The 26,658-nt window shown below is 38.4% G+C and overlaps 1 protein-coding gene across 1 annotated transcript in view; it reads right to left on the reverse strand.

Moving 5' to 3' along the window:
* PTPRC (protein tyrosine phosphatase receptor type C) overlaps positions 1 to 26,658 on the reverse strand; it is a 59,661-nt gene that overhangs the window by 15,306 nt on the left and 17,697 nt on the right. Inside the window, exons 2-11 of the mRNA XM_071749810.1 lie at positions 12,750 to 12,839; positions 11,415 to 11,441; positions 9,236 to 9,380; positions 7,932 to 8,065; positions 6,984 to 7,193; positions 6,560 to 6,664; positions 5,668 to 5,814; positions 4,698 to 4,823; positions 2,272 to 2,427; positions 1 to 197 (exon numbers count right to left, since the gene is read on the reverse strand). Of these exons, the coding sequence (XP_071605911.1) occupies positions 1 to 197; positions 2,272 to 2,427; positions 4,698 to 4,823; positions 5,668 to 5,814; positions 6,560 to 6,664; positions 6,984 to 7,193; positions 7,932 to 8,065; positions 9,236 to 9,380; positions 11,415 to 11,441; positions 12,750 to 12,839 (1,337 nt within the window). The remainder of the gene's footprint in view (positions 198 to 2,271; positions 2,428 to 4,697; positions 4,824 to 5,667; positions 5,815 to 6,559; positions 6,665 to 6,983; positions 7,194 to 7,931; positions 8,066 to 9,235; positions 9,381 to 11,414; positions 11,442 to 12,749; positions 12,840 to 26,658) is intronic.

Genomic DNA, 26,658 nt, shown 5'->3' on the forward strand with positions numbered 1-26,658 from the left:
CTGAAATGTATAGTTTGTCAAGTACAACAGATTTTCTTTTTTAAAGTCACAGTCAGGGCTCTCGTACCATGTTCCATCATTTTCCCAAGTCAATTCAAATACTTGTTTTGGTCCATACACTTGTTGACTTTTGCACTTAATTTGGACAGCATTATCAGCTGTCAATATTGCATTAACATCAGTCACTGGCTGTGGTTCTGTTCACAGAAGAAGTGTTACTGCTTCTCATAATTTCAAACCAAACATTTCAATAGCTGTAGTCACTGATAGCTGCTTGAGTTTGCAAGCTATCATGTTTTTTCTTTAAAGCAAAACCCACAACACCACACAAAAAAAGACAGTTGATTTTATCTTCATATAAAGAGCCAAGATATGTGAGGCTTTATGAGCAAGTCTAATGTCCAGAATTATCCCATGTGGGATACAAGAAGATATTTTACTTGGCCTAGTGTAATATTACAATATATCTGCTCAATTCTGTCCACAGGGCAGATGTGCTAGATTCCTATTCAGTACACTGCTGAAAGGGCTTTGACAAGGAGAAAGTGAACATTTCTTGATGCAATGTGTTCATTGAAGATGAAAAAATATTTTATAAAACTTAGGGTTTTTTATACTTCTAAGGAGTTGTGCTCTGCTAATATATTCACTTGTTCAAGAAGCCATAAAATTCTTCCACTAGCTGCTTGATCATGTTATCAGATGTTGCAGCAGTTGGTGAAGGTTTAATACCATTAATTCATGAAGGCAAGCAACTTGTCATTTTCTTAAAAAAGCAAGAAAACTCAAACTAGATGATAACAGAAAAATCACTATCAGAATCAATTGATCTGTTACAGTTTCAGGTCAAATGGTCTACATAATCAATCTACATTTATCAGCCTTTTTTTTCCTATGGGGCTTTATGTGATAATTGTGATCTTTGTATTCTCCCAATTATAAATCAAAATTCGTTAGCTCAATGACCCAGAGAAATGGGGGGATTCTAATATTTTCAGGGATTGTCTACAAAACTGAATAAAAAAATCCTCTGTATAATCCAAAGGGTAGGATTCAGTTTCAAAGCAATAATCAGCCAGAAACCCCTTTATTTCCCAAAGTGCTGCAGAAACATATTTATTTAAAAAAAAATAAAAATAAACCAGTCAGATTTTATGCTCTTATGTATCCATTTCTACATGCTTTCCAGGAGTCTTAAAAACAGAACATTCCTGCTACTAGATTAAAGAAAAAAAATCACCACTTTAAGCTATCATTACCTTAGTAGCACTAAAGTATTTTATTTTTCATTTTTAAAAAATCAAAACCTTTTGTTTATTGAGAGAAATTAGCTATTAATTTGGTACCTTTCAAGGTATTAACCACCATGGTTTCCCTATAGCTGTGTCTGAAGCTGGTGGAACTACAGCTTAAAAGTAGTAGGAGGGCCTAAAGAAACATGGTAAAGTTTTGGTGGTTTTGCTTGTGTTTTATTTCATTTTTCTAAAAGAAAGAATTAAAACAGCATGAAGCTCTACATCTGAAAATTAAAAGGCAGGAAAAAAACAAAATAGAAGGACTGTGTTTCTATTACACTTTGTCTATGTCAGGAAAACATTTGCAGTCTGTTGCTTTGTTGTTTGGTTTGGGGATTTTTTTTGCTTTTCTAGTAGTTCTATTGAACATGTATGGCAAACAGGAATCAGGACCACAGGGTTAAGCTTTTGAAGGTAGAGCCCCCAAAATTATGCACAGACTTTTCTGACTGCACAAAGGTTGGTACATGTTTGGCTTTAGCCTAATGTGGAGTGTTAGAAGCCAAGCATTAATGTGTATGTTCACACTCACTAAAACCTGGTATGGACACCACTATTGGTATCACTATGGTAATAAGTTGCTAAGAGGAAAGTACAGAACAGAAGGTAAATTCTGCACATTTTTTTGTCTGTCATGCCACAAACAAAACTGGAATGGTCTTCATTACCTTTTTGTTAAAACTGAATCTTTTCTTTAGGTTGGGACATAACGGTTTCTAAAACCTTACCAAGAATTTCAAATGAATGCAGGATTACAAATCTAGTGTATATGCAAATAATATTAATACTAAATGTATAATTAAAATCAGATCAACATGAATTAATAAAAAATTTATACTAATTATAGAAATATCAATAAAATTATTCTAATGGTAATCAGTTTCTTGGCTAAGAGTGCAATGAACTACAATAAGGAAGTACATGTTCCTTGTCTTCATATGGACTTTGTTCATAACAGTCAGCAGAAGAGACTTACCTGCTGATTTTGTTGTAAAGTTATATCTTCCAGTTTTTCCCACATATTGTCTATTATTATATTTGCTGTTTGTATATGGTGTCACACTCACAGAACCTCTGGTATAAGGTTCTAATCCTTGGCAAATAAATTTAGTTGCTGTGACGTATTCTGCCTCTTTAATAAAAAATGAAAAATTAAATTAGTTAATGAGATTTATGTTAGGAGCACAGAAACTCTTATGTTTCATCAGATCTACCTGAAACTGCTGTCCTGTGTACTTCTATTTTAATTACCTTGTACTTGGTTTGTTTGTCTTGCTTACTAATGCTAAGTGAAGGCTCAAAAAGAGGAGGAGATATACCCCTCAACCAAAAAGGTAGAAAGAGGTAGAAAAGACTTTGTTCTTCTTGGGGTTTTTTGTTTTGTTTTGGTTTTTTGGGTTTTTTTTAACTTTCTCAGTATATAATTTAAATGGGTATAATTAAAAACTAACATAAAACACACTGATTAAGAGAGCCTGATGTTTTCTTCTAATTTGAGGGAAGGAGTTAGTAAACAGATGCTGATGTGGACACATTGAAAACAAGAAATTGTCTCTTGATTCAGCAGAATATCAGCTTCACCCTGCTTCCACAATGTACCAAAGCTATTTCCAATTAGCAGATTCCCCTCTACCCTGGGCATCATCTGCTCTGACAAACTAAAATTTCATCAAAAAGCTTCCCCTCCTCTGACATGATTAGAAAAGGTAGGAATCAAAATGGCTCCTGATAAGGTCACCAGCCAGATGATGCAAATTGGTGTCAAATAGAACTATAAAATTCTGGGAAAAACCTGAGTATCAAAAGGAAGGTCCCAAGCCACCAATTTGCAACCCTATGACAATAATTGATGGAAAGAAAGATTTTTACTATATAATTCAGAGGGAAAAGGAGAAAACTCAGTGGTGGGAGAAGCAGCATTGGTGGCATATGCTTCATTCAAGGATCCAATTTACCAGCAGTAAACAGACCTGGCCAGGAACTTCACCTGTGGCTTCAAGAGGATGAACAGCCCCGAAGCGGCAGAGCATTAAAAGATGAACAGGAATCTGTTCCTTTTCTTCCCTTTCTTCCCTAGCCCTTTCCTGGGGTGGCTTATTTTGTTTAAAAAACCTTTTCTCTTGTAACTTTTCTGCCATTAAAAACCTCTCTTTTCAGCATGGTGTTATTTTTCCCTGATGTAATAAACTGATGTAATTTGCTTAAACCACAAAACCTGCAACTTCCAATTTGTGTGACATATATGCATCGTGGCTAAGAGTTCTAGCAAACAAAATATAAAATAATAGTTACAGACTATAACAGATGCCAAAAGTCACACTGCACACTGGGCAAGTCTGTTCTGGTGTGATACAAGAAAAATTGTCTGCTTTCAGTAGTGGCAAGGATGGCAGAAAGAAATTGCAAGAGAAGCAACACAAGAGGAATTATCACCCACACTGCAGTTGGGGTTTGGAGGCTTGGGGAACTGGGGAGCAGATGTGCTGCAGATGTGACCTCCCAGCATACTGCCTCAGTCTCCTAAACTGTCCAAGCCATAAAAAATACTGAATTTGGTGCATGGGGCTGCCACACTTTTGGGTACTGGTCAAATTTGGGGCATGGAGAACGGGACAGATGATTTGTACCTGGGGAGTACAGGAGCATGACAACCTTTGGTTCCTTTTTAAACCTTCCAGGTTTAAAAAAACACATGCAGTATGAGAACAGAAAGAATGAGAACAGGGCTAGCTTAAATCTAAAAATATATTTCCTGAAATCATGTATCAGGATCTTTATTTTCAAAAAATAATATTCCAGTCCTTGTTTTGAAGAAAAGCTCACAAGTGGAAAACATAGTCCCAGTATAAGGGATCTAGAGTTATCCATCTAAATAAAAAGTGGCCTAAAACAGTATAGCTGAAAGGAGTGACCATTTAGGAGAAGGCAACCACCTATTTAAAGGCCCTACCTATTTAAACATGTATAGACTACCTGCTGGACTTAGGACCCCTGACTTTTACACACTGTTGTTAAGCAGAAGGTAGGCCCCTGTCTTCTCAGAGAACACGTTGACCAACTACAGCAGCATTTTCTGAGACAGAACACAGTACTATAAGTTAATCAGGCAACTGATGGTTTTGTCATAGCTTACTCCTAGTACAAGAAATATGAGAACTGAAGGGTGACAGAGCTGTGTCCTGAAATGATAAACTGAATAACCACAAGGCTACACCTGAACAACCTCAATGTAAAGAAACTAAAATGTTTGTAGAAAAACAAACAAGCAAACATAAATTTTCTGCACAGTTTGAAGAGATTCCAGTATTGCAGTCTATGCAGATTGACAGTCCATATGCTTGGTGCTTTTTAAATATTAAAGCGTGCAATGAATTATTCACTACTGAAGGGGCATATACTTACTTCTGTTACTGCATGTCACCACGTAGCCATCTATTGGGCCCTTTGAAGTGTCACTAGGTTTCTCCCATGTAACTGATACATTTCTGGCACCACAAACTACCTCAATGTATTCTGGTGCTTCTGGAGCTGTTGTAAAAGAAAAACAACAGGGAGAGAATAATAATGTTTGAATAAAAGTGCAGAATATTCCTCTTTTTACCTACTTTAATTAAATTTAATATCATTGCATATTGAAGCAAGATAACAACTTGCAGTATTTTTCATAGTCTATTTCATTCAAAGAAATTATACAGAAGTATAAATTAAGTATATGTAAAAGCAGCATATTAGAGTAATTTTATGAATCTAATTAATCCAGGACAAGTGAATACAGCAATATCACCTAAAATTGTCCAGTGTTTCTAAATATTATACATTGGTTTGATCTTTTTATAATTTTAACAAACTTTAAAAGTTTTTTTAATTTTTATTTGCATGCTATTTGATTTGGGTTGATTTAATTTGGTTTAAAAAAGATTAAGCTATTTCCAAGGACAATGTTTTAGAAAAACAGATCATTTTATCTGGAAATATTCTTTGCAACTATTCTATCACATCTTTCTTCAAATAAAGAATTTAACACTTGTTCTTGACTATGCCTGTACATTGGGGTTTTTTTGTTCTTCAATCAAACTTCCTTAGCCACTTTCTCACACCCCCCAAAAATAAAAATTTAAAAATTTCAATCTGAGAAGGAGAGAAATGCATAAGAGTAGAAAACTCGGGCTGGAGAAGGAAAGGAAGACTGTGACTGCAGTGAAAGAACAACCACGAGGGCAGGAGACCAGGTAGGCAGAGCTGAGGGAGACTTGGAGAGTGGCTGAGGAGGCTGCTCAGAATATATGTTCAGCCCCAGGAAACACAGATAATGGGACTTAGAGTAGGGAATTCCAGAAGCAGAACATAAAGCAAAAATAAGCATTACACTTACCACCATAATCTGTTGCTATGCTGAAGGCTTGGTTGACAGTCTCCTTTTCAAAAAACTGTACAGTACCAGTGCAATTGTACTGATGGTTGGGTGATAAAGAGTCCAGCTCTTTACAAGTTTTATTTAATTCTATAAAGTCTGGCAAACCTATATATACACAAATAATTTTAGCAATACTTTTCACAATTCAAAATGTACATGGTATCATTTTAACTAGGATTTTCTTTACCAATATAATTTGTAATAAACTATCATACTACTCTAAAGTTAAAAGTGTACAACTTAATCCTATCACTAGGTTTTCGATTCTTTTACACTGACTTAGTTTGCATAGATCTTTACTTTTCATAAAAGCTCATATGATTTGACTTTCTAAGAATACAGTTTTCCCACAGAAATCAAAACCTTTCATGGGAGTGAGGGAGTGACACTCATCATACATTTTTTCTGAGGCACATGAGCACATGCAGCATCTTTATCTTTCCTACTCTGCCTCTGAGTTCCAAGTTCCAAGAGCAGAGATCCTGGACCCTCACCATCCAGGAGCCTGCAGAGCCAGCTGCCAGGGTATTCTGCAAGAGATGGGCTCACAGCAGACCCAAAGACCACAGGATTTCCAAACTCTCAGCTCCCCTTCACATCATCAGGCAGGACCTCAAACTCTTCAGAAGCCTGAAGTTTGTGAAGCTTCAATTTGTGAAGCCCAGATCTGCAGTAGCCCCACAACTGAGGACAGTAACCTCGATCTGGCAATGCAAAAAACTCTGAGCAGCTCTTCTCTAAAACAGGCACAATTAATTTAAACCTGCCAGTCTCTCATTAAAAGACAACATTGCTTTTAATAATAAAGAAATAAAAAATCAAATTTAAGAATATCTTAGAAGTGTCTCACCTTTGCAGCTCACAGTCACATTAGCACAGACCAATGAATTGTCCCAGCACAACTTTGCAGATGTGCTTGTTTGAGCCCCAACTTTGAAAGGATTCTTGCTGCTGTCTGAAAAGGAATAATATTATATGTCCCAGACATTGCCTATATTGATACTTGAAATAGATGTTTGTTCTTTTATATTTGTTGACTTGTTCTGCAATACGAAGATACAATTGGTGAGGAATTATATACAAAGAATGTAACAAGAAATGGAAAGTAAAAATGGAAAGTAAAAATGGAAAAAGCCTACATGAGATTAAGACAATGCTGATGTTGAACAAAATCTCCAGTAAATGGCTGGTCTTGCTATTGCTGCATATGCCCAATGTAGTTAGAGTTGCCCTTTTCCCTTTGCAATGAGAAAATAAATCCCCTCTATACCTACCAGGTGGAATAGTAAGGTATCTGTCTGGACATTTTTCAACTTTAACTGTGTATCTCATGCATCTCCGCAACAGAAGTTTGCTGGAATTCACACTTAAGGTCTGGTTAGTCTCCAGAATAAAATATTGTCTGTTGGTTTTGAGATTTTTTAGTGTAACTGTAGCCATGTTATTTTGGTCTGTTGCACTTTCTATATAATAGACAATATCATCTAAAAGAAAAAGATAAAATAGTAAACAATGATTTTATGACAATTTCTAAGAACAGTTAAATGTTTTATGGCAACCTCAGCATCATGTGTTTTAAGAAACAAAAAATAAAGCAAAAATCAGCTACTCCTTACTCTATTTTTATCTTTTACTTTAAAAAATTGCTTAGTCAAAGCAGAAAATTTCCTTAGGAAAATATTCTTTCAAATCATTCTCTAGTTAAGAAAACTAAAGTACTAAAAAGATGAACATTACAGACCCAGATTTACATTAATTTAAAATGTCCATTCAAGGTGAAATACCTTGTTTTGACACATTGCTGCTTTTGTTTCAAGAGAAATTTCAAATTTTCTCCTTCAAAGCATTTCATAACCAGTCTATTCCTGAAAGTTAGTAGAATGGTCTCTGATTCTGAAGAGAGATAAACCAATGTCCAAATTCTAATTTACTTGAGGTGTGAACTGCAGCTTGCAGCAGGTGGTTATCAGCATGAGGGGGAAAGAGAGGGTTCAGTGGAATGAAGGCAGCCCTGATATCAACAACCTGGTGCAGGGAAATTTAACAGAACTATTAATGGAGATGAGAAGACCAGAAATGTTAATAACTTTATTCCTAAACTTCCAGAATAGAAAGACAGTTTATAACATCACCTGAGATACTAACTGATCAGTTTTACCAATTTCAATTTACTCATTTGGTCAAATTTCAGGACTGAGAAAAGCAAGAGGTTTGGTTCTTACCACAGGATTCTCCAGTTGTCACTACAGAAGCTTCTATAAGGAAGGAAAACAAAATGAAGATGTTGGTCAGCAGGTTTGTATTTGGTGTCCTTTCACATAACATTGGAGGAAGGTGACTGGTACTGACTACATCTCTTCAATATATTCAATCTAAGTAATTGTATTTAGCATTTAGCACTCCACTCACATTTGGAAAGGGGAAGAGAACAGCAATCACACATAATACAATTTTTAAACTATTTTAGGGATCATGTGCCTTTCATCATTTCTCCAGTGGCATCACTTCCTACAAATCAAGCTGGTTAATACTAGCATTTCTATATAGGAAGTTACACAAGAACATTAAAAAAATAACTCATAGATGTATGATAAGCTACAGCAGTTCCCCAGGATGTACACTATGGAAGGGCTATCTGCATAGCATCAATTTTTATTAAAGAAAAAACATTTACCTACTTTTTGCATAGCTACTGTAAACTTTGGGAAGAGATTTGTATCATTTTACAACTACTTTTACACCGGAATAACCCAAAATAAATTAGGAGCAGGTATTCAGAAAACCTGTATGGAACTTTGAATAAAGAACTCCATCCTGAAATCACCTGCTTAAAATATACTAAGCTGTAAGAACTACCAAAAGTGACTGATATCATTTTTTTTCATATAAGATAGGCCCCAGATTTGCATCCCTCCAGGCTGGTAGTTATCTGGCTGAATATTGTTCCTAACGGGGGGATAAACCAAGAGGATCTAGTGGTGGGTTTCCAAGATACTTAGGGGCATAAGACCCACAACTGAAATCAAAACTCAGTCTGTCAGAGCTAAGAAGAGCCTACAGCTACTTGATGGACAATTACAAAGATGTAAGAGTCCAGCTCCTGAATGTACCCTGCCCAAGCACACACATATGTTTTATTAACCTAAGTAATTCCTTACAGCCCAATTGCAATAATAACACCCAAGAAAATATTAATGCTGAGTGAAACAAACAGGAAGCCACTGGAAAACAAAGCACACAGATCTGTGGATGTATTCATACTTTCTTTTGCTGCTTGGGCAAATTTCTGTGAATATCAAGAGGAGTGCTGATGCAGTAATTGACAGATTTACCCTCCTACTATTCCACTGTGTGGAAATAATTTCTATTTTTCACTTGCTTGACAAATAACAAATCTGGTGTCTTTAATACTACTCATAAACTATTTATAGGAGTCCCAAAAAAACACTTAAGTTTACTGCAGTTGTATGCCTGTTTTCAATGCTTAAGCTTGGTAAAAGAAAGTCAAAACAAATTCCCTCATTATAAAACATTTTCTGTGCTTTCAGTATCATAACTGTGATAACTGTGTGCAGGTTTGTCACCTATTGTGTGAGTAGGGATGATCCCAGTGTTTGCTGGCATGCTGATTGGTGAGATGGTGCTGTGCAAGGATGTTGAATTGTAATCATCTGTAAGGAAATAAACAACATATCAGCATTATAAAGTAAAATTCATTATTTCATATGGCTATGTCATCAGAAATGTCTTACACTACAGCTTCTCTCTAGTTTGTTTTTTTTTGTTTTTCCTTCTGGGATGTCTGTAATTTAGAGAAGAGTGCTTAAAAAAATGTCAATATATCTAATAAAACAGAAAGCTAGTATTTAGATAGAAAGCTAGGTTTTAGGAATACATCTCTACCCAATGATTGTTGCAATGTACAAGGACAATTTTTATTGGTAATTATTTAGGCATAATCCAGGGTGGAGTCAACATAAAAATGGCATTAATAATTTTGAACTGGGTAAAACTGAAATAGTTTGCTGTATTGGTACAATAAAATAGTGCTGTGCTTTCTCAGAAAAAAGCCCTCCAGTAGTGTTATTTTGCCAGATTATGTACTTTGGTCACTATATTACTTAGTATTTCTCATATTTGTGATCTGGCGATCAGATACCAGATCCTAGAAACAATTCTGGTATTGTCACTGACAAATTGCAAATACCTTTTCTACCTGATGAACCATAAGCTGAAAAAAGCTACCCTGAGGCTGAACATCTTAATTTTCCCCTACAGCAATTACTCAGCTTTCCCCTACAGTTCAGAAAGCAGTGAGTGGCACCTAAAGGATGACAGCAAACCCATGAAGCACTCTTGAAGGCAATGGGAGTGAGTGTGGTGAGGGCAGCAGTGCTGCTGTGTGCTGGGGTTCTGAGTCCCATGGCAGGGACAGAGCCTGTGTGGATGGAGAGGTTTGTGCTGTCTGCAGGAGAGAATCCTGTGGTGAGAGGTACAGCAGTTCCAGTAATGCTTCAGAGCCTGCCCAGCCAAACAGTCACACAAAGCTGCACATCACACAGGGTTGCTCTGCTGGAATGTTCTCATACTGAGGTGTCCTGGTTTGGGCCAGGAGAAAGGTGATTTTCTGTCTTGTACTTTTGCTTTTAGCTAAGTCTCTTGTAAGTAGTTGCACTTGCTGAAATTAACAGCAAGTTTCTCAGACAGTGTGTGTTTCTAGGACTGATAACACTTGATGTTTATAGTTACTGCTAGAGACTGGTGTGCAGAGCCAAGGACACTGCTCAGCTCTGAGGAAAACATAAAGAGGTCCCACTGCAGCCCTCCTTTGGGGAAGAACAGACAAGATAGATGCCAGAACTGACCAAACAGAGGATTCCATCCCATATATGTCATACTCAGTATACATTTGAGGGATCATGAGGGCCAAGCCAGATTTCCTGCTTCCAGCTTCTGGCTGCCTGCCCTTCCTGCCTTTCCTGCCTCCCTTCCTTCACTCGGCATCCTGGAAGGATCCCATCCATTTGCCTGCCTGTGGTCCTGATCCGTGCCAGCCCTTATCTGTGTGTTCCTGCCTCCAGCTCCCAACTGCTGCCGACTCCAGGAGTCCAGCCTGGACTTTCCCAGAGCTGCCCTGCAGCCTCGGTGGTGACGTGAGAGCTATTGGGGGAAAGGGGGGAGGAATGTGGTATCCATTTTCTTGCATATTTGTACATATTTAGTAATTTTTCCTATTTATCATTACTGTTTCATTAAAGTTGTGTAGTTTAGTTCCCAACCCATAAGTCTCTCTCCCTTATTCTCTCTCCTTTCTTATCAGGGAGGAGAGAGAGATTAATAGAGAGCGTCTGTTACTCGGTTTAATTGCCGGGCCAGTGTTAAACCGTGACATGAGGCACTTTGGGTTTGTTGTTAAGCAAAGGCACAGCAAAAGCTCAAGGGCTTAGGAGGACCAAGAGGCATCAGCTGAACATCCAGTAAATACAATTATTTTGCACCTCTTTCATGCTAAATGCTGTTGTGGAAAACATACTGAGATGCATGACTCAAAATCAGATATTCTGCTTCTTAAGACAGCATATTTCATTTCACCAGGCTGATTGAAAAGGCATTGCACACTGCAAGATTTTGCAGGAAAAGGAAAGAAGAAAAGGTAAGGAAAAAACCATCATTGAAGTTCTGTCATGTAAATTAAAAGTGCTTACCAGGTGCCGTCGTTGCTGACTCAGCCACTTAAAAACAGAAAGAAAAAGTGTAAATTGAACATTCAAGGAATTAAACACAACCATATGCCAAAAATACAAAAACCCCATTCCTGTCTCCCAACTATCAGCTGAGCTTTCCCCAGGGAACTGTGCATTCCCAACTAATATTTAATGGCATATAACAATAACCAGACCTCCAAACTGTTAAGCATATAATAGGTGGAATGACACAGTTCACATTAAAAATAACTTTTCCTTGAACCAGGAATCTGTACTATGCAGCCTGAGGGATGGAGACAGCATCAGGAAGGCTACAGTGGATGGCAGTTCAGCTGAAACAGGAGAGGAGCAGCAGTGTCACCACCCCAAATTTAATGGTACCTTCAGATGTGCCAGGAGGTGAGAGTGATGTGGAGCGTGTGGGTGGAGGTAACATAAGGAAGGGAGAGCTGCTGTTTGCCAAATTTTCATCTCCTGCTGCACAGTGGGGAAAAAAATATCACCAGGTGAGCAATGCATGAACAAGAGAAGCTCATTGAAAGCAGAAAGGTTGCTGGATGCTCTCTAAACTATATTTCTCCCCCCAGTCCTGGCAAAAGGAACATATTTATATTGTTCTCAAATTCCTGCCCAGGCTGTGCAACATATCTGGTGGATTTATTGCAAAAGCATGGCTTGCAATTAGCTCTAGAAAATCACTAATTTCAAATTCCCACCACTTTGTCTGGGATGCCTTTGTGGCAGAGAGATTTGATTTTCCTGATGGGCTCAGCTTCCAAAAACCCCAGACTGGCAAGGGTGGTTTTGTTTCTTCTTGTGATCCAGAAGGACCCTCTTCCCACAACCATCAGATACTGATGTGGTGGCTAAGGAGCTCTGCATGAATTGCAGGAAAGTGCCACTGTGACAGCTCAGCCTGACTCTCATCTGAGACCACAAGGGTGTCCCTGAGGTAAACAGAAACTCATGCCAACATGTTTTTGCTTGAATTCTAATAGCTTCTGTTCAAACCCATGTTTCAAATCCTCATTTATTAAAAAAACCAACCAACCAATCAACAAAAAAAAAAAAAAAACCAAAAACAAACAAACAAAAAAAACCCAAAAAAACCCAAAAAAAACCCCAAAAACAAAAAAACCCAAAAACTTACAATAATTAAAAAAAGCTCAAAAAAACCCCTCAAAACTCTCGATCCCATTAAGAAATTTTCCTGTTATACCTCAGACAACATAGATCACCAGATCACTTTAACAGTGATGGAGGTAACCAATGTACAACAGAAATAGATGCCAGTTCAGCTAAAACAGAAGAGCAGCAAAGCCATGGTCCTGTTACCTTCAGCAGTGCCTGGAGGTGAGAGTGATGTGGAGCGTGCAGGTGGAGGTGACACAGAGGGAGTGCTGGCATTTGCCAGACTTTCTTCTCCTGTTACACAATAGGGAAAAGATATCACCAGCTGAGGAATGCATGGAAGTGAGAAGTTAATGTATAGCAGGAAAAGACCAGTGGTTTGTATGGCATCTCTGAACCACATTTATCAGGGCAGACTTGACTGTGGGATACTTACATGTTTTCATGTCTAACAATTCTGCAATACCAAAAGTTAAACCCTCAAAATCTTTCACATCATCACACAGCAGTGTATACAAGTACAAGAATTATTAACCAATAGAGCATAACATTTCACTGAGTGAAGAATGATTATTTCTAAGAAGATACCAACAGCAATTCCATTGTCAAGAAAAGTCCTACCTGTCTATACCCTCACTGCGCAAGAGCTGGAAAGACAAGCTTTGGATTGAAAGCCATTTATTTCCCTAATACTTTCTGTACCATCCTGCTGATACCTGAGAATGTCTCCAAATAACTCATACATCCAGGCTATAAATTTCCCACGATTAGAGCTGGGAGCTATTATCTTTTCACACCTATAAAAACGAGCTTAATTTTTACACTCTGCTTTGAAATCCCAACCCAAATATTTTGTATTTATGTAATGTAAAATTTCTGTTGTGAGAGAGAAAAAAAAATGGCAATGGTGAAAATATGTGTTCTTATCACTGTCTCTTTTTTGTTTTAATCATTTTTAGGATTACAAGCTTCCAGTTTGAAATAGGAATTGTGAATATCATCCTGTTCTCTCAAGATATCTCTCACTAGCAAAGCTTTCTATGCTTTCAGCAAGGAACAAACTTCCACTTGTTCACACTTTCCATGCTGTGACTGCCCACAAACTTTCATGGTTATCATTGATATTGAAATATCAGTTTATCTTCAGCATCTAAATCTCCAGCAGGACTGGAATATTTATTAACAGTAATTTTATAATATAGCTGTATACAATAAGCTGCCATGGAACCTTGTAAAAGCTAATAGGCATATTCTCTCATTGTTACCATGAGCAATTTTTTTTTTTTTTTTTTTTTTTTTCATTTTTTTTAAACTCAGTGTTTGAAAGCTGGTAGTTTGTCACTCCAAATTCTATAAAGTATGACTTTTCTTTCTTCAACCGGTTTATCAGCTGAAGAACCAATCATTCTCTCTCCTTCTCAACTCTTACTTTGGTTCAGGACATTAAGTGTAGCTCAAGCCTAAAACTAACTTTCTGTGGGCATCTACACAGATCAACTGTTTCAGAGAAAAGAATAAAAGGAGCTGCAGAAAAAGTCCTAAATGAAATTCTGCTGAGAGTAATGTTTTACAAGCTGTTTACTGATCTCTAATGCAAACATGATGGAGACAAAAAATTATACTTCCAGATTCCCTCTTCCAAGTGAAGTAAGATAATTTGAGCAAAAGAGGGTTCATAAGGTTGTTATAGTGATGTATTTCTGGTTGTGTCATCCACTTAAGATTCCTTAATTTTTCCCATCCTTTCTATTGTAAAGTGTTAGGAATAATGATACTACCTTAAATATAGAGTGAGGTTAATTGCTCACTCCTGGTGACAGATGCTTAATGTTAAACACAACCATAGAACTTGAGGTTGGAAGTGACCTCAGGAGATCATCTAATCCAGCTGCCCTGCTCAGGTCAGTGTCAACTAGAGCAGATCCTGTCTTAAAATAGTTTGGAAAACGACAGTCCCAGATTGACCTTTTTTCCCTCCAAATAAACACTGACATTTTAACAAAATGTCGTGGGACTTTTATGTCCTTCTAAGTATTTTAAAAGTTATCCTGCTTTTCTATGATTCTATTCTATTCTATGCAATGGCATAGCATTTGAAAAAAAAAAAATTCAGTAGGTGGCACCAGAACTCTAAAAAACTCTCAAGCAGCAAAGAAGCTATGTTTTCTCAACTCTCTCATTGAGAGGTATTAGGTAAACTCAAGGAAAATAAAGGACCCCAACACACTAGAACATGTTACCACAATATTAACAGTCATATTGCTACAATTGATTTATTTTTGAAAATGTCCCACATCTTACAATATGTATGAGCTAACATTGGACTAACAAAGTTAACCCTCAAGCCAAAAGTGCTCACATTTATATTCTGATACATACTTCTAGGAAGGCTGAAATCTAATATCTTTAAAATCTAATAAGGACGTCTGGTCCCCCCCCCAAAAAAAAACATATTGTGTTTCATGAAAGCCTGATCATTACAAAACTAAACAAGTTGGTCTGGATTTAAACAGAAACTATCCTAGACCTTTTCTCTAAATCTTAAACTGCATCCAGCCCTAAGACATTTTTTAGATTAATAAAGATTGTACAGGTTCAGTTAACCCAAGCAGAAGAGTTAACAAAAGGTTGCTACTACTGGAAAAACCTCTCTAAGATTCACTTTCCTTGTTCTTGATTTAGCCACCAATTGGCTCCTTCTGACTTACTAGAAAGATTTGCAGCCCATCAGTAATGTTTGAACAGATCTGGCTTTAGTCAGGTGCCCTGCAAAAATACCCAAGCAGCACATCCCACGGGCAGATATGAGCTTAGCTGCTCATGCTCATTCTCTTTCCTCTCTGGTACCAGTTGGCAGACAGAGTGCAGCCACTGCTTGAAAGAAAAGCTTTGGATGGGCTGACAGGCTGTCAATGAAATACACCTAAAACAGATGAGCTGACCACTCTTCTGAATGCTCAAAGATATGCACACCCTGGGAGACTACTGCATTTTGAAGAAACCTGCCAATGCTTACCAAAAAGAGCAAATGGAAAAACTGTGAAAGAAACCAAGCCATAAAAAAAACCCCAAACACTTCACACCTCAAAGACAAGAGGCTGTACAGGGTCACATTGGAAGGCTCAGGAACTGCTATATCACCACTGCAGTGGTGACTCTGCACTTGCAGCACTGAGCTGTGCTTGCAGCTGTATATGAAGTTCTGCTCTCTGATGTTCTCTCAGGAAAGACAGTAAAGTGAAAATGCTTTCCACTTGGCAGGACCAAGCAGCTCAACAGAAGACAAATCAGACCTAGGCTATGGTAAAAGGCACCCCATTCCAAGTAAGTCCAGGGTTTGATTTTCTCAGGCAGAAGGAAGTGCCAGCACACATTTCCTGTGCACACACCTCACAACAGAAACTCCAGCTAATAAAAAAGAGATACTTTAGAATCTGCATTATGAGCTTAAAATCATTATCAGGTTTATAGGGGCAAGACCCCAGTAGCTGATGGCAGTGAACCTGCCTTTTAACTCTGTTCTGCTGTTTAATTTGCTCAGTTGGTAAAATGGACCCAGTTTTGTATTTCCTGCTGGGCTGGGCAGGCTACTGCCAGGGCAGGGCAGTCCTCTGAGCACAGGAGTCCTGCAATCTTGCATCCCTTGATGCACACAACATAAAGAAATGCCCAAAGGAGGATTTCTTTCTGCTACTGGTACATTATTGTTTTAGCCAGTGTGACCCCATGCCAACTGGCCCTTTGCACCCAGCTGCACTCTGAGTGCCTTTGCAAGACCTGGGGAGGGGGCAAAGGAAGCAATCGTTCCTCTCAGCCTCCTCTCTGCAAAACCATTGGCAGCCAAGGGTTTCTGCCAGGAAAAATGCTGACTGATTCTGCAGAGCCGCTGCCTTTTTCCCAGGATCTCTCCACCCTTTGGCATGTTGGACAGACCCCAGCAACCCTCACCAAGCAGCACTTCACACAAAGCAGCAAGTGGAGCTCCAGATTCTGTCTTCCCTCTTTTTACAGCCGAACAGCACTGCTGCAACAGGGTCAGGACTCTTTACATCTGCACAGAAGGCGACAGGATGTGGTCTACTTGTTTGGATGAAGTAAAGATCTTTGAGGGGGGCTTCTAGCAAGCAGCACAGACATTACTCAGCTCCACTGCAAGCCAATACTAAATTGCAAAAAACAGAACAGCTCCTAGTGGGAGGTGAAGGGTGAGTAAGGTGAGGAGCCTTTCAAAATGCTGCCAGCCACCCTTCTTTGATTTATTTTTAAACTTCAAGTGGGATAGGATGTATTTCACACCTACTTTAAGGCTCCCTTGTGCTGCCAAAACCAGCAAAAGGGACGTTTAAGTAAAAGAGCATTAGAGCCAGAGATGTTACTGTTTCTTTTTGCTGCAAACAGGAAATGAAGGGATCCATTGCTACTTTATAAATAAATCCGGGAAGACCTATGAAGTTAGCAAACACCTAAACATCTGAGTAATTCTATACCACAGAGGACCCCCCAAATTCTACAGGCAGGATCATGCATGCTGAGGTGCTTTCATAATCACAGGCTGCAGAATTACAATTTATCACTAACTCTCAAAAAGAAAAACCCCAAAGTGTTCCCACTTTCTGGAAAAACTGCTGCTTTCTGAAAATAGATCAAAAGAATGCCATATAAAGTTCACATTTAAAATATCTTACGTGCTTCGAGTAAAACAAAAACCAAAAAAACAATAAAACAAAAAAACACTGATTCAAATTGAATATGTAGAAAATTTCAGGGTAACTGGGACATTCAGCACATCCTAATAAAATTGCCTATGTTTTTGGTGATGGAAGATGCAGCCTCAAAATCACTTCAAAATAATCCATAATCTAACTGGAAAGAATCCTCATAACCCTACAGCAATCACAGGCATGCTATATATTTACTGTAGCTGAGACTGAAACCTAAATAAATATTAGCATTTCTATTACCACTGACAATATTTACAATACTTATTGTAATCAGAAATTAAGGATAAAAAGTTGAAACTGTAAATTTTAAGTTAACTGAAATTCTAAAATGTTTTGAATGGGAAATGCCAATTTTTTCCTTTGGCCATGTTGAGGTAACACTCATCCTGATTCTCCAAAATGATAATTGAAACAGCTTCCATTTGAATTTCTTAAAATAGTTCCTTTTTGCTAGGTTCATTAAGAACTGCCCCCCTTAGTGGCTCCTTGACACATTGCAGTCCTCACTTAAGAGCCTGATCCTGTCTCTCTTTCCTACCACCCTTAATCTGCTTAAAGTATATATATGTATATATGTATATATGTATATATGTATATATGTATATATGTATATATGATGTATATATGTATATATGTATATATGGGGAGAGAAAGGCTTTTTTCACTCCAAAGACACTGACCCTACAGCTAAATATTATAGGATGTGTGGGGTTTTGGTTGTTTGTTGTTTTGTTTTGTTTTAATTAAAATTGACCTTTGAAATGAATGCTTGTCCTTGGTTCCTAATATTTATGACCCTCTCCTTGACCTCCAGCTTCCAGGATGGGTGGCTGCACTAAGCAGTATTTACAGCACTGGAGAAGGTAAAAAATTCAAATTAACTACCGATCAAGTACAAGGACAGCAGCCAGAAGAAAGGGATGGAATTAATAAGAATTTATGGTTAGTAGATACAAGGAGAAACACAATGTTGCAGGCTCAGGAAAGGGAAGCACCAACATCAGAATTTGTCAAGTTCCATCAGCTAAAATAAATACCAGACACAACTTCTGCTGACATACAGGGTCTGTCTTAAGGAAATGATAAGAAGAAAAATACTGAAATATTTTTTTCTCAACTAACCTGAAATTAAATTATACATTTGTGAACATGTAAAATATATCATGCACAATAAATTTAAGAATTTAATTAAAAAAAAACACTATACAGAAAAACTGAAATTTGCCTAAAGAAATAATAATTTCATGAAAACAACATTTGTTACCAATGAAATCTAGAATTTCCCAAACCCATAAACCTGAAGTAAAACAAAACCTAAAAATGGTGATTCAAATACTTTTTGCTGTTTTCACAGTTCTTGCAAACTTAAAATAAATATCCAGGAATATTGTGTATTCAGCAGGCAGAAGGAAGGCATTTCTATCAATTGCACTTCACTTTAAATGACATCCTTGGTCTTCATAGGAGGACTTTACAGAAACCCACTTGAACGACTACAGCTAATGATGCCTTTGCTGCTCTGTGGTTTCTCTCATGCTGTTTGCTTCTGTTTTTCTGCTACAGAACCCTACTCAAAAGGAAGAGGGTGCAGCATACTGTGGTTTAGAGTTTAAGTGCTTCCAAATGGTGAAACTGAGTTACCATAGCACCCACATGCTCGAGCAATCAGACCTCTCTTAGTGCTAAACCACAACTTCTCTAGCGCAGTCATGAAATTTCCCTATTAAATTCCTTTCCACCAAATTTGAATTTTAATTATTTTTAGTTGTACAGCTTCATTGCTATGATACAGTGAGGGGTGGCAATCTTTGGGATACGGTCCAGCCTGCTTTGCAGGGAGGAGTACTTCTCATTGTATGAATTGTTTCCAAGAGTATCAGACCCTGATAGCAGTTACTGCAGCTGTGAAACCCTGGCTACTGTCCACAGTCATTAAAAAAAACCTATATATGAAGAATGGAAGATTGCCTGTGATGTTTTCTTGGCAATTTTGTGCTACATGCAAAAGAAAAAGTGCTAATGTTTGCTTTGCCTTTTGTATATTTTCAATATTTGGGCATTTATAAAATCAAGAGCCAGACTCATGTTGCCACCATGCTACCTTGCCTCTTGTCAAGGCCAGTTCCCCCCTGGAATTATGACTTTTCCAGTCCCCTTGGGACTTCCTTGATCTTCCTTCCCCACACCTACCATGAGCAGAAGGAGCCATTTGCTCCATATTGCTCAGCTTCCTGATACCAAGAGGCTGGTTCTGCATTTGCTGAATGCACTTTTTTCCAGCAAGCAGAAGAAGCAAAAGACACACAATGATTACATCTTACTCCCCATTCCTACTCCCAGGGTTTTGCAACTTCTGCCTCTGTTAGTCCTGGGAGTTCCTGAGCATAGCTGAAAGGCAGATCAGTTCTCCCCAGTTTTGACCAGAAAAAAAAAAGAGTCTACAACTGAGAACTGGCTGCTTATTGGTGAGAGTGTGAGGTAGGGGTACACTTCTTCATCTCAGGCTCAACCAGTGGACCATGCTTTATTTAAATACTTGACCTGCTTCTCTCTCTACCTGTGAATTCCTTCAAGACAAAAGCATTATCTGGTATTGCAGATCTATTCCTGACTGCACGTTACTTTTCACATAATTTTGGCAGCAGCAGAAAATACCACCTTTGCTCTGCAGAAAAGAAACAATTGGAAATATTTCTCTAAACTATCTTTAATCACCTGAAATGTCAAAGCATAAACAGTTTAACACTGTATGAATAGCAGCATTTTAGCCACTGATAATATGAACCCCAGTGAAATCATAAGTATCTTCTGTTGGGGGAGATCTGTTAGCATCAAGTCACTGGATCAACAGCTCTGTACCTACTGGGTGCATTATGGCAGTGGGAACTCTAATCAGTGATTTTCAAAAAGATGCAGGACGAGATTTTTAAAAAGAAATTAACAGTTATTTCAAGAAATTACTTCTGTCTATGAGCTTTTCCTATTTGTAATATTTTTTTTTCTCTGGTTCTCTGTTTCTGTGTTAACAACCGAAACAAAAATGTCTAAGTGGCCTGGGGGAGCTGAGGGAGGAGTGCAGATGACAGAGATAAATAGCTGATATTCAGGTACTTTGAACATCTATGTGTCCAACTAATATTACCTGGATTAGCAAATACTTTGCTTTCCTACAAAATAGGATCAATAAATAGGACAATAAAAAATGGGAAGAAAACACATAGGCTCTAAAAAGAGACCACAACAAATCTTTTCTGTGAGACCTTAGAGTGTGATGAACTTCAGAGCCACAATCCACCAGAAAGCAGCACTCAGTACTGCTGCAAAGGTGCTGTGGGGTGTTCCTGGGGGCTTCTCTGACACTCTGACAGAACCTTGGTATCAAGACCATCATCAGTAGGGGCTGGGGACAGAAACAACCCAGAGCCCCTCAGATAGTACCCTGAATATACACTTACAGGAAATGCCAAGTGGCTCACAAGAGTGGTGATCTGAGGACTGCAGTTACATTTGGTATAACTGAAGCATCCCTGTTACAGAGCTCAGGGATGGGGGCAGTCAGCTGCTGATTTTGATGAGAGCAGGTCCTGTGGTTCAGACAAGCACATGGGAGCCAGAGTGAAGATCTGACTTTCTCTTCCCTCAAGAATGATGCAACTGTTTAATTGAATTCTCTGAAGATTGTGCAGTTCAGGCTTGAAGAAAACTACCTGCTTTATTCCACAGCAGAGGAATGCATGTGCCACTGTTCTGTACCTCCAGTGCACCATGCTGGGTTTTACTGGGGTCAGTTAATCTGCCTGCACAGCCCCAGCTATTGAAAGATGCTTAACTGCAGCAGAAAGGCACAAACTGGAATAAAGACACGGCTCAAAATTTTCATTTGCCAGTGATCTGTCATTTATATTTCTGCAGCTTCTTGCTCCAAGCTTAACAGGACCCTCAGCAGTCCCTGTGCTCCAGGAGCTGAAGTCCCAGCCTCCCATCTCCAAGCAGCAATGCTCTAAACTATCCTGTTAGTCTCAGCCATCTCCCATGACCCAGATTTCTTCCAGCATTAAGAGAAGATTCTAACCAGAACTGCCTGATAGACATCTAGCTTCTGTTTCTTAAAAGGATAAAAACTACAGAGGGAAAAAAAAAAAAAATAAAATAAAATAAAATAATAAAAAAAAAAAATTAAAAAAAGCAGCCAGCTCAGTGGAGAACTGTTCCCATACCAACTCTGCCTGCTGGGCAGCTGGGCAGCCTCCATGCCCTCCAGGGGCTGCCAGCTGCAGCCAGCAAACTCCCTTTCTTCTGAGGGAGGGGATCTTGACTTGGTTACTATCCTGAGTTTCTTTTGCCTCCAGACATTGAGGCCAGAAATGATCAGAATTGAATAGCAATCATTAAATGGGCTATTGAATAACATGATTGTTGTTCATAAAATATTGTGACAAACTATCCACAGATCAACAGCTAAATCACCTATATACTTCCTCGGATACAACTTAAAATACAGGAAAATATTCACAAAAAGCACTGATAGAAGTATCACATAAGCATCAAGTTCTACCACTATTACCCATGCAAAAATCTTTTGAAAAGTAAATCATTCAGTATCAATAGATTTTAGAAAAAAACCTGCCCATTAAAAACCGTTTTTCTGTATCTCCTATATAACCTAGAATAGAATCATTATTTTTTTTAATTGAAAAGCAAAAATACCAGTATTTACATTGATCAAAATTTCCTACATTTTATATATAACCTGAAATCCATCTTATACTCAGCCAGTGCGGGGAAAGCTGGGACTGTGACCCTACCTGTGGATTCCACATTTTCCTCCCATGTGAATGGTCATACACACCCTCGATCTCTAAGCCTATGGAATATCCCCTGCAAAGTAGAGATTATGGTACTATTCTACTAAAATGGCACACTGTGACTAGAAATTCATTAAAATTATGTTTACAAACAAGGGATCTGTTAAGTATTATAAAAAAATCTATACTCACATCCATCTGATTGCATAAACAGGGACGTAGGGCTGCAGAGAGAAATTTCTAGGACCTGAGCTCCCTAGAATGCTCTGTACAGACATACGAAAGCCTCTCACTATCCCAAAATCTGGATTGCAAAATCTGGGCTTCATCCCTTCAGGCAATCTGAGCCTGTGCTACCAAGAAGGGAACTGTACTTCATGTCATGCCATAAAAAATAATGAGCAGATTTCAGAACATAGATGAGCATGCACAACTCCTGAATTCAATAAAAAACTTTGAGTGAAGGTGGTTTCTCAATCCCCTTTTCTTCTTTATTTTTCTTTTGAAAATTAAATCATCAATTTGGGTACCAAACTCTGGGCAGTTACATGCATTTTAAATGTGTGATTTTTTTTCTTCTCTCAGATATTTTCCTTATAACAAACTTGAGATGTGCACTCTGATTTTAACTAACAATCTATCTGATTATCCCATACAAATTGAGGCAAAAAAAACCATTTGATTTTGTTTTAAGTCCTGTGTTGACCATTCTTTTCTAAGACAGGGTATTACAAATATGTCAGTAGATTTAAATAAAATCTCAGAATGGAAGGACTCCACTCTGCTGCCAGGGACTGTGGTGCTCTATGTTCCAGCTCAGATACCATCAGGATTTGAACTACACTAATTTCAGCATCACTTCAAACAATTCAATGCAAAAAGAACACAGACAGTTTATACTTCCATCTTTTGTATGTGACAAGTTATTTACATTAGCATTTTATAAATATTTTCTTTTTTTTTTTTTTCTACTTCTTCTTATTTATTTTCAAAATATTAACTGAGCGGCCTGGGGAAGAAAAGTCAAATCAAAGACACTATATAAGATGCTAGACAAGAATTTATTTGGGAAAATAATTTTATGGACCTTTCAAAGTATAGGGACCCAGGGAAAGCCCTCAGGCCAAAGCTAAGAGAACATCCAATTTCATGCTCTAAATAATTTTAGACTCTTTATACAGGCACAGCAATGCAAAAGACAAGGAATTCAACAGATCTGTAAACACTTCTTGTGGCTAATAATAAGAATGATGTATATAGTGACATCACACATCCTATGATAATAGGAAAAAACAACTCCCACTTGGAAGTGGAAGATCAGAAACACAGTTTGATGTGTAAAACCTGTATCAGTTTGCATACACACATAAACATACAGAAGTTTGGAAGAAGCACGTGTAATGCCTTTAGTGAGGACAGATGGAAAAGCTGAAGCAGAAAGACACAGTATGTGCAAATGTGGGCAAGATTTTTTTTTTTTCCAGGTCTATAACAGCATTTGGTTAAAATGTTGAATTATTTATGACCACGTGAACTGGTAAAATTATTTCTCTTTCATACTTAGCTAAGGGAATATATTGTAAATCCTTCAGTTGTGTAGGTTAACACACTTATTGTTTAGCACCTACACAGCATTTCCTAAGCCTCCTGAAGAAATCTGATAGCATGAACAAACAAAACCAGACAAAAAGTTCTGGTAAATCTTCAATAAAGCACTTTTACACGAGTTGACCATTGATTTCAGTAGGGACTATGCCCATACTATGAATTAAGATGATGTTCTGAATCAGGAGTGCTACACAGGCTGGCATGTAAGCATGGAACAGATCCCTTATCATCAACCTTAGCAACAACAGAAATAGAAGTGGGGGCTCTGCTGGCTCGGGAAGGCACATGAAGGTTTTCTCTGCTTGCCACCAGCTGGATGTAGAGCAGCTCCTGTCTGGAAAACCCTGCTCTTTCCATGGGCTGCTCTGTACCAACATGTGTGCTGCTAAGAGGGTTTGGAGAAACTGAGCTGTTTATCTGAACTGAACTGAAACCCTGCAAGCTACAGCACCCACAGCCAAACTCCGTCTCAGTTTGTTTGGGTTTATAACACTTCACACTGCAAACTGAAAATTTTAAGGTGGTTCCATTCATGTTAAATGAAAAGGAAAGACAATTTATAATGGTGCCCAGCATGAGCAAGGCAATTAAGGCCACTATACCCAAAGACTCAAAGAGATTGCAACATTTCATTAACTATTTTCATGATTACCCTCAAATCCAGAAGGTTTGAAAAATCTTATTAATAAGTAACATTCTATCTTCTGGATTCCCACTTTGCTGTAAAAGATTTTTGTTCTCCTGGAAACTGCATGGTCAAGAAAGCATAATACTCTGCCCATTCTAACATTTGCTGCAAAATCAATCAGTTAGTTGTGCATTTTTAACACATTTAATGAAATGTTTTTCTTTCCTTATGGACATAAATCCTGGTCTTTATGTACATTTACATAACGAGGATCCAAAGAAATTAAGAACAGACCAACACTATCTGCAACAAGGAAAGTGTAAAGCAATCTGTAGTGTAGTGAAAGATAAGGCAGGAAACTATTGGCCTTCTTTAGGCAAACACAGCCAACAAAAACCTTCACAAAGATAAGTGATTTCCCAAGAAAATAAGGAACACAGTGATCAGGGAATGGAATTCCCTACCCAGGACAAATGTGCTTCTGTTAGGGGATGAGTAGCCAGTCCTCTAGGACCACAGCAGATGGTATAAAAGACAATCAAATTAAAAGCTGTCAGTTCATTTTGGCAGATGTCTGGGGCAGATAGCTGCCCCAAAGGACTACGATTCTTTGAAGAATGGAAATGGAACTTTTACCAAAAGCACTCTCCAAAGAATACAAGAACTGGCACTGAGGTCTGTAACATTGCCTACATAACCTGACATTCTCCATGCTCAGCTCCCATCTGGGGTGATTGGGAGACTAGATGTAGCAGAGGAGATGTCTCTGCAGAGTTGAGTGCCTGATGGCCAAGTGGGATCCCATTGCACTTGGTATCATGGGGAATTTCTCAGGTTAATCTATTTGACCATGGCTTTCTCTCTGGGAACAGAAGTTTACATAAGCTGAGGAATGTGGTCCTCTTACCACAGAATCTGCTCTCCAGCCAGGACTGCAGGTGCTTTTACCCATGCAAAGGTACACGCTGCTAAAATGGCTGAACTGCCAGGCATGTTTTGTCTGTCAGATTTAAGATATTGGCAGTTGCTAATGAAAATAATCATTTACCTCATCAATGTTAATGAGGTTTGGCACTACGTTACCCAATGTGGTGTCAAAAATCCTGCTTCTGCAGCCAGTTGTGTAACCACTTGTTGAGGGACCTCTCTGTCTTGTTTTGCTGTACCCTGTGTGTCACATCCTTTCTGGCTATGAGTCATTACAATTAATCAGCCGTATGGTCAAACTCCCATTTCAGTATAAATCAACTCCAGTTTAGATTTGAGTGGCTTAACCACAGGAGGTTTTCCCACTGTCTTGTTAAGCTTCTGCCTTTAGGGACCTTAGGGGACAAAAACTGAGAGGTCAGAGTTGATGAGCCTGAAGTTTTGCTTACCCGACACATGTTGATTTAGAAGAGATACAGAGATATCACAGAAAATAAATGAAACCCACTGCAATCTAACAAGGAAGAGGCAGAAGAATTATTTTAACACTTAAAAGTAATGAAACTGTTAAACGTGTTTGGTCTGCTGTTGTAACTTTGTCCAACAAAATATCTTCAAGTGTTCCTTCCCAGGTTCTGCATTATTTTAATCACTTAAACCAGCTTTCTGCACATGCACCAGACAATGCAACTCTCTGCTGGGAAGAATCAAAATGCAAAAGCCATATATGATTGGCTACCTCATGCCTTTTTATTTTTGCCTTCCCCAACATCTCCACCCCAGCTGGTTGTAAGTTCTTGTTTCTTTGCTTCTTCTGAAGCAGTTTCAGCAGCCTCCTCCTTAACTGTAAGAGTCCCATGTTCAAGGGGCCGATGACTTCCTGGCTGGCTCTGTTCATTATCTATCACCATCCCTCTCTTTATGTCACACACCAGGAAACTTGTCTCTGAATCTGATGATGTCTCCACAGCACAAAGATCCCCATCTAAAAGATGTGTCCAGTCTCTGTAGCCTGAACACTGACCATTCCCTGTACCAGAGATTCACTATGATCTTGCAGTTGATTTAGAAATGCTACCCAGACTGGCCAATTTTGGATGCCTTGGCATTTTGCAATCCCTCTTCCAACTTGATCAGAAATTCTGAGACTTGAATATGACAAGATCAAAGAGATTCATTCAGCCTTCTGCAGAGATGGTTATTTAGATCTGCTTGCCCAACCAGCAGATCAGGTGATGATGGCACGATGTCTGCCTTCCTCAAATTGATCAGATTTCAGTGGAGGAACAGTGTTTGCCTTTAGGCAAACAAGCAGGCTTAATGAATATTGATACTTCTTTTCAAATGAGAACGAGCTAATCTCAGAGGAATTTCCAAAATAGACCCAGTCAGCCCAGTTTACTAGCTCATTGCTAAAGATAAAT

The sequence above is a fragment of the Heliangelus exortis genome, chromosome 8 (assembly GCF_036169615.1).
Source record: "Heliangelus exortis chromosome 8, bHelExo1.hap1, whole genome shotgun sequence".
Classification (NCBI taxonomy): Eukaryota; Metazoa; Chordata; class Aves; order Apodiformes; family Trochilidae; genus Heliangelus; species Heliangelus exortis.